This window comes from Pinus tabuliformis, chromosome 8, assembly GCF_031772625.1.
Source record: "Pinus tabuliformis cultivar Carrire ecotype Pingquan chromosome 8, CPIR1, whole genome shotgun sequence".
NCBI lineage: Eukaryota > Viridiplantae > Streptophyta > Pinopsida > Pinales > Pinaceae > Pinus > Pinus tabuliformis.
Window position 1 is genome coordinate 1,800,968,405 of NC_142294.1, and position 9,012 is coordinate 1,800,977,416.

General features: G+C 32.7%; 1 protein-coding gene across 1 annotated transcript; it reads left to right on the forward strand.

Annotated features, from left to right (window-relative positions):
• Nucleotides 1-4,055: 4,055 nt before the first annotated feature.
• Nucleotides 4,056-8,281, forward strand: LOC149243427 (lipase-like PAD4). Its single transcript, XM_089374510.1, has 4 exons — nt 4,056-4,285; nt 5,335-5,659; nt 5,809-6,501; nt 7,202-8,281. The coding sequence occupies exons 1-4, from the start codon at nt 4,266-4,268 to the stop codon at nt 7,991-7,993; spliced, it is 1,830 nt and encodes a 609-aa protein (XP_089230636.1). The 5' UTR covers nt 4,056-4,265; the 3' UTR covers nt 7,994-8,281.
• Nucleotides 8,282-9,012: the final 731 nt, after the last annotated feature.

Genomic DNA, 9,012 nt, shown 5'->3' on the forward strand with positions numbered 1-9,012 from the left:
ACTAAGTAAGAAACTATTTGGGTATCGTCTCAAATTGACAAGGTGCATCCCAAAAGAACATGACTTTACCTTCACTCATCAGTAGGGGAATTTGGATATCAAGGAACAACAAAATATTTCAAGACAAGTGTACTACCCAGGACAGAGTAGCAACACAAGTCATTGCATCTTTCTCTCTTCTACCTATTGCAAATCCCACACATACTCCTCGTAATCTTATCACTAAAATAATAGACTTCTCTTACCCTTGGGAATTCTTTGAAATGGCTTCTCTATTTGGGAGTGAATGTTGCGGGGGGGTTGTATTATACCTACAAGAAAATCATGTTTTCAAGATTTAGATTGGTCTAGGCAAATGGTCAAATAATTATTCTAAGTTACTCAACCTCAAGCTTCTTCTTTTATTTTCTATTGAGAAGGAATGTCACTAGTTACAGATATTTGGTGACTCTATGATTGTTAAAAATTGGTTTAATGAGATTTTGAATGTCAATTTTGAACAAAAAATAATATACATTGAGCAAACCTAGGAATTTAACTCATCTTTATTTTTCATGTTCACATATTCCATCTCACTCACACTATCAATGTTGATTCTTAGTTATTGCAGTGTATTCGTAATGTTATGTGTTTCCTTATTAAATTCATTACATGATTATACCTTTGGTATCTAATTTGGTTGTTATTTCAACACATTGGAAGATCTCTCAAACCACTAATGGGATCAAAACACATAATTAAGATTGAATGTAAATCACTCAACAATCCAACAATGTTGTAGAAGTTTGTTCAAGCCCATTATAAAAATAATGATTAGTTTTTCTTTGTTTCATATAAAACTATTTAATGATTATGTTTGGGATTACAAACTCTATTAAGCTTGGTGAAATTTTATAACTTGTATGTTCTTGATTAAGTTTATATATGAACTTGTACAAAATGAACCTTGTCAACATTCCAAAACCTAAAACTGGGATTACAAAAATGAGAAATGTGATTCTATTTATTCAATTTATAACATCATCAAATCTTCATTCTTTGTTCTCCAAAATAATCATTCCCCTTTTCTTGATTCCATGTGCATCTTTATTTATTGCACTCTTTCACTTTATTCTTCATGTTTATAGCAATATTAACATCGTTGTGACAATACTTTGCAACTATTTTGAGAATATTCCATGTTTCTCTTCCCACCCAACCCCATCCCAAGTCTGAAATCAAGAAGACACATCCTTTATAACAATAATGCTCCGAACAATATTTTTGAAGTTAGGTAGTATTCTTAAGAAAGCTAAGGAGAAGGTAAAACGATTCTCATTATCATCAAACTTGTGCATTATTATTATGCTCTAACCTCCCACTCTTTCATGCATTTTTGCATGGTATGAGAGATAAAGTGAAGAATCAATATCCTTAATAAAAATAACATACTTGGTCGACTTGACAAGTAATTTCCTTTATTCTCATGTTTCTATGGATCTTGAGAAGTTTTAAATTATAAACATCTTAACTTAAATAATAAGTAATATATGCAATCATGCTAAATTTCCATGCTCCTAAAAACATGTAACACAAGTAGGCTCTCTTTATTGCTTTTATAATATTTTAATAGAATTATTTTCCTTCAACAAAGATCTCAAGGTCTACTACAATTTATTCCTTTTGAACAAGATCTAGAATGAAGATGGCTCTCATGGCTAAGCAAGATTGAGGTATGTTTAAAATATAAATATAAGATGCAATACTCACACTTCATATGAAAAAATAGATCATATCATCTCTTATATAGGTGTTAGCAAAAATGTTTGATTTTGTGATCATGCTTAAAATTTATATTATCATTTTTAATACTTTAAAATTCTTAAAAAAAACATGACTCAATAATTATGAATTTATATTATTACTAATGTATATATAACCGAATCAAATGGTCATATTTGAAATTATAAAGTATGTTTATAATTAGATTATACCAATATTTCAACTTACTTATTTTATTTTTCATTGAATTTTTAACATTTTAAATAATGGTAAAGACGTTACTTTATTTAGAATATATATTTTTAATTGTGTAACTAATTTATTCTTATTGATTGAAGTACAATTATTCCCCTTTTCCTAATTCCATACATCTTTATTTATTACACCCTTTCACTTTATTCTTCATGTTTTATAGCAATTTTAACGTTGTTGTGACAATACTCTGCAACTGTCTTGAGAATATTACATTTTTCTCTTTCCCCCTACCCCATCCCAAGTTTGAAATTAAGGAGACATGTACTTTGTAGCAATAATGCTTCAAACAATATTTTGGAAGTTAGGTAGTATTCTTAAGAAAGCTAAGGAGAAGTTAACATGATTCTCATTATCATCAACATTGTGCATTAGGGTTATACTCTAACCTCCCACTATTTCATGCATTTTTGCATGGTATGAGAGATAAAGTGAAGAATCAATATCCTCAATCAGAATAACAAATTTGATGGACTTGATAAGTAATTTTCTTTATTTTCATGTTTGTATGGATCTTGAAAAGTTTTAAATCATAAACATCTTACCCTAAATAATAAGTAATATGCAATCATGCTAAATTGTCATGCTCCTAAAGACATGTAATGCAAGTAGGGTCTTTTTATTGCTTGTATAATATATTAATAGAATTATTTTCCTTTAACAAAGGTCACAAGGTTTATTGCAATTTTTTCTTTTTGAACAACAACTAGAATGAAGATGGCTCTCATGGCTAAGCAATATTGAGGTATGTTCAAAATATAATTATAAGATGCAATACTCACACTCATTATGAATACATAAATTATTATCATCTCTTATATGTGTGTTAGTAAAAATGTTTGATTTTGTGAACTGTTTAAAGTTTTATATTATCATTTTTAATACTTTAAAATTCTTAAAAAAAAAACAAAAACATGACTCAATAATTTTGAATTTATATTATTATTAATGTATATATAACCCATCACATGGCTATATTTAAAATTACAAAATATGTTTATTATTAAGTTATACCAATATTTCAACTTATTTATTTGATTTTTCATTATTTTTTATTATTTTAAATCATTACAAAGACATTATTTTAGTTAGCATATATATATTTTTAATTGTATAACTAATTTATTTTTATTGATTGAAGTATGATTATTTTTTCAATTTATCAACATAAGAGTAGAATGAATACATACACTTCAACTTAAAGTAAAAATAGCCCATCAACTTTGATCCCTAAATGGGATGACATTGTCTTACAATCATACAACATACAACTACAAGTTTGAAGATACACATTGCAATATGCAGAGAAATGTAATGTCTCATGAAATTCAAACATAGTGGTTATACCATACATACCATGGAAATGATCCTATGGTCATCTACCATACACCATGCAACATAGAATATGTATTTCTTCTTAAGAAGTTACAAGTTCAAAAATATATGACAATAGAGTTTGTACATATTGATTGATTAATATTGACTCTATTATAATAATGCTCAGAGATAATAATCCTCTAATATAAATCTTTCAAATGATCGTTGTGATGATGCTGAAGAAATAATCATCCCTAATATAAATCCTTCAAATGATCATTATGATGATGCTCCAGAGATAATCATTTCTTAATATAAGTCCTTCACATGATCATTAGTGAAAATGTGCCCTTCAAATGATTATTGATTAGAATGTGTCTAGATATCTTTACTTTTACCTAGTTTCAAATGATTATTGATTAGAATGTGTCAAGATATCTTTACTTTTACCTAGTCACAAGTTATGTTAAAAAAAAAAAAAAAAAACAAAAAACAATCGACAAAACATGTTGCATATAAGTTACATGTTTAATTATCATTTCCCATTCACATAAACTATTAATATGCTGCTTCGGAACCATAGAAAAAGTAGTAATTATGCCAGTCATCGGTACAATAGTGTCGTAATTTACCATTCATAAAGAATATGCCAATTTCCCGCAAAACGAAACTTCATGGACAAGCATCATTAAATTCTTCAAAATTTAACGTGACCCTGTCTATTCACGCTGAGAAACTACACTCCACTAACCCGTGATTACAGACCTATTCAGATTCTCGGAGTATATTTTACTCCTTTTTGATTTATATGGGAAATTGCTCGGCTGCCTCCCTTATGTTTTCCCAGTCAAAGTCAAACCCCCATTCTGCATTATAAGCAAATTTCAGCTCTGGAATCCACCATTACGAGGCAAATCAAGCAGCAATAGGGGACGATGGAACCAGCCAGTCCACTGTAAGTATAAGTTTTCTAAATCCTCTTTTTTCAAGGTATGGTTGTTTTCTAAGTTTGAAAAATCATCTTCTTTTTGCAGGATATGGTTGTTTTCTTCACATTTGAAATAATTGTGTGTCGAACTTGAAATAACTGTGTCGATTTTGTAGGGTAAGGGATGAATTTTAGTAGGCAGTTGTTTACAGGATGAAAATTGTATTTTTGTAGTAAGGTTGATGTGTGTTTGGGAGAAATTTTGGATTTTTGCAGTCGTTAAAACATAGATTTTCTTTGAGGTTTGATGGAATTATGCTGTAACAGAAAAGAATCGAGAACAATATTTTGAGTGGGGTTTTCTTTATTGCTGGTGTGAATTTTGATGGTTTTACTCAAGCTGCTGGTGTGAATTTTGATGGGTTTTATTCAAGATTTCTTTATTTTTGGTGTGAATACCCCTTTGGACTGAGCACTCTCCGGAGAGCAGTATGTTATCCAAATGGCAAGACTAATATATTGGTATTTCCAGTGTGGTGACCTCTGTATGTATGTTGTTTACTAAGTAACAAAAGGTTGATATTTAATTTGTAATTTTGAATGGGGTGTGGTAGTAATCTGATCTGTAATTAGTAATAGGGGTTTGATTCAGCCTAGTAATGGCAGATCCAATAATCTGGTCTTTGACCTACAGCTTTTGGCAAGCTAAATGGTTTCAGGGAGGTGGGCATAGTTTTCCTATTTAGAAGCTTGTGTGTATCTATATTTTTCTACATTGGTTTTTCGTTAATGATATCTTTTAATCTTCATCTCAGGTAATGAAGGTATGGTTGTATTTTTTTTTTAATCTGGTCATCTCCTTCATGTCTCCTGATCTACAAAAATTATGCATAAGTGACATATTTAATCCACATAAATCTGAATTGTGAAGGAACTAGAGCTCACTTCACCATTGTCCTCATCTCCTGATGAGCAAAACTTTGAGATTTAATCATATTTAATGCACATAAATCTAAATTGAGATTACCCATTCTTGGCTGCCCATATGGTGCTAATTAGCAGAAACGTTGTTGCAGGCTCAATGTTGATCAGGAGATGGCAAATTTCCTTCTTTCATGCGGAGTATTGTCGAAGGCTTGGGAAGAGTCACGTCGGGCAAGCAACTCAGAGAGTTTTACTCTGAATGAGTATGAAGGCGTTGCATATGTTGCTTTCCCTTCATTTCATAATATCGAAGGCTTCATTGTCAAAGGTAGAAACTATGGAGAAGGCAATATACAAACTGACAACAAGGTCTTCTCTGATTGCCTCAAGGGTAATGATGATCAACCGGCCCTTGTACATCAGGGAGCTCTTAAGCTGTTCTTGCATATTTTGGAGAAAACGAATTTTAAGACAAAGGTAAATTGATTTATCTACTGTAGCTGTTAGGACAAAGTGACCTTAGTTTCATAAAACGAGGGTTTGCTTCTTCATTTATCAGAGATGGATTTTTTGAAATTCCATATGAAAGTAACATCCTGTTCATGTATTATTCTATGATCAATCAGTTGCAGATGTATACGGACTCGACACAAAGGAAGCTCAAACCCATTATATTTGTGGGTCATTCCTTAGGAGGGGCAGTTGCAACCTTGGCCACACTATGGGTACTGGAAAAGAGGTTAAGACAAAGCTCTCCCTTTTGTATCACATTTGGTTGCCCTTTAGTGGGAGATGAAAGTCTTGTTAAAGCTGTTGGCCGTGAAAATTGGGCTGGCAACTTTTGTCATGTGGTTTCCCAGCATGATATTGTTCCTCGGATGCTCCTTGCACCGTTTGAATCAATTGCTGGGGCTTTGTCTACTATTTTTCCTTACTGGCAAGGCAAAGTGAAATATTCTTCTATTCAAGACGCTTGTAGGAAACTTTTCAATATTGTCCTTGATTCTCCAAGCGAATCAGATGTGAAAAGCCCATACAGGCCTTTTGGCACTTACATGTTTTGCTCAAGCAATGGTGCAGCTTGTATTGAAAACTCTGAAACAGTTTTGAAAATGCTTAGTTGGACAATGCAAAGACAAAAAGCTTCTTCTGGTGAGATTGTACAGGACTGTTTTTCAGAGCATATAGGGTATGATTCTGTTTTGAAGAATGCCATAGAAAAGTCCTTTAGTGGGAAAAGATTTGCAAATCCTGAATCGTCCTCCTTTTATGAGATGGGAATCTCATTGCAGCTAGATGCTATTGGTGTTGGGGTCCAGGTAATACTCAATTTCTTTCCAAAATAAATTACATTTAATGTTTCTTGGCGTGCTGTTAGTTTCCATACTAGTAAAGGCCTTTAAAGCATTATGGTATTATGGATTCTAATATAAAATTGTTAATCTTAGATCTATTAAGCACTAAGAGATAAAAAAGCATAGATGAATGTTAACCCTAAATCTATTAAGCACCAAAAGAAAAACAAAACTTTTAAGTACTTGAAGCTTAATACATCTCTGGTTCATATTGATAATGGGTTTTTTAGTTAGAAACAGAAAGACATACAAACATTTCCTCCACCTAGGATGTAAAACATCTAGCTTCTCTACATACAACAAAATTGCAATTCTGTGAATCTTTTTTATTTTCAAGTCCTCCACCTACGATGTAAAGCATCTAGCTTCTCTATATGCAACAAGATTGCAAATCTGTGAATCTTGTTTTTCTTTTTAAGTCCAGGACTTTTGGAGCTTTAACAGAATAGAAAAAACAATATATGGCCTTAATCTTTGATAAGAATACGAGGCTATCCTCTCAGCTTGCCTAGAAGTCCTGTTAGTTTCTTACTGTATAAGATTTGATATTAGGTTTTAATGGAGCAGGGTCTTTATCTGTAGTTCTGAAGTTTATTTTCTTCATCTAAGCATACCCATTAATGCTTGAAATGTCCTCTGGAATTGTTGATTCAACTTTGTGCAGGATGATGCTGCACGGAGTGCCTTACAAGCAGCAGGGGAAGCTGAAATCGAGCGCAACACAAATGTTGATAAGCTAGCTATTAGTTTAGGCCAAAAACAATTCAATATGGCAGAGTTTGAGTGGTATAAAGAACGTTGTGAGAAGGAAGATGGCATCGTATATTACGATTCCTTCAAGAACCAGACTAACAAGAAGGATATCGATGCCAATAGGCGCAGGTTAAAGCTAGCAGAGTTTTGGGATGAGATTATTGAAATGTGGGAGAAACATGAGTTGCCAAGTGATTTCGAATCTCAAAATAAGTGGATAAATGCTGGTACTGCATATAGAAGACTTGTAGAACCTCTGGATATTGCATTTTATTATCGCACTTGCAAGGGCAATGGCATCTATCTTTCAGATGGAAGACCCAATCGTCATAAGGTTCTCCAGAAATGGATGGAAGAGAAGGAAAAAACTCGCAGTTCGAAATCTCAGCGCTCCCGCACAAAGCGTGCATCCCTTACTCAGGATTCATGCTTTTGGGCACATGTAGAAGAAGCCAGGAAAGACCTGGAAAATATCAAACGAGGCCAAGTCCAAAGGCTACAAAACCTTGAAGAGTTTGAAGAGTATGTGACAACGATGGAGAAAACTCAGAGCATTTCTGCAGATGTTTTCATGCAAGAAAGCAGCTTCATGTTGTGGTGGGAAGAATGGAAAGAGTACAAGAAAAATCAATCCCTTGAATGGAGGTCTCCTTTATATCAGATAATGGAAGGGTTGGAAGGGCTGAAGCTGCAGGTTATCTGAACAACACAAAAAACTCTTTCTGATTCTGATGAAGAGGACGTTCTTCCAATTAGATTGGATAGTTTGTTTTTGAGATGTATTTATATTCATAGATTGGAGGAAGACTGCGTTCTTCCATTTAATTTGCCTGTGGGCTGGGAAGAGGACCTTCTTCCCCTTGGGTTCCTAGATTAATTTAGTTTTCATATCTTTTCATGTGTTTAAAATAGTTGTAATAACCTGATGGTAAGGTAGTATAAATTATATTTTGTCCAAACTTTGATAAATGAGAGATCTATTTAGAGTAAATTTGTTTCTCCATCTACATATATATCCTCACTGCTGAGAGGGTTTAAGAGAGTTCTTAGTAGGTATGAGGATATGCATGTGTGGATATAGTATAAATTATATTTTGTCCAAACTTTGATAAATGAGAGATCTATTTAGAGTAAATTTGTTTCTCCATCTACATATATATCCTCACTGCTGAGAGGGTTTAAGAGAGTTCTTACATATATATCCTCACTGCTGAGAGGGTTTAAGAGAGTTCTTACATATATATCCTCACTGCTGAGAGGGTTTAAGAGAGTTCTTAGTAGGTATGAGGATATGTATGTGTGGATATAATATAAATTATATTTTGTCCAAACTTTGCTAAATGAGAGATCTATTTAGAGTAAATTTGTTTCTCCATTCACTGTTGAGAGGGTTTGAGAGTTCTTACATATATATCCTCACTGCTGAGAGGGTTTAAGAGAGTTCTTAGTAGGTATGAGGATATGCATGTGTGGATATAGTATAAATTATATTTTGTCCAAACTTTGATAAATGAGAGATCTATTTAGAGTAAATTTGTTTCTCCATCTACATATATATCCTCGCTGCTGAAAGGGTTTAAGAGAGTTCTTACATATATATCCTCACTGCTGAGAGGGTTTAAGAGAGTTCTTAGTAGGTATGAGGATATGCATGTGTGGATATAGTATAAATTATATTTTGTCCAAACTTTGCTAAATGAGAGATCTATTTAGAGTAAATTT

What these genes read in the sequence shown, in the direction of transcription:
- LOC149243427 (XM_089374510.1), top strand. Translation starts at nt 4,266, where the DNA reads ATGGAACCAGCCAGTCCACT. An exon ending in ATGGAACCAGCCAGTCCACT is followed by an intron (nt 4,286 to 5,334) that starts GTAAGTATAAGT and finishes ACGTTGTTGCAG; the next exon opens with GCTCAATGTTGATCAGGAGA. An exon ending in AAACGAATTTTAAGACAAAG is followed by an intron (nt 5,660 to 5,808) that starts GTAAATTGATTT and finishes ATGATCAATCAG; the next exon opens with TTGCAGATGTATACGGACTC.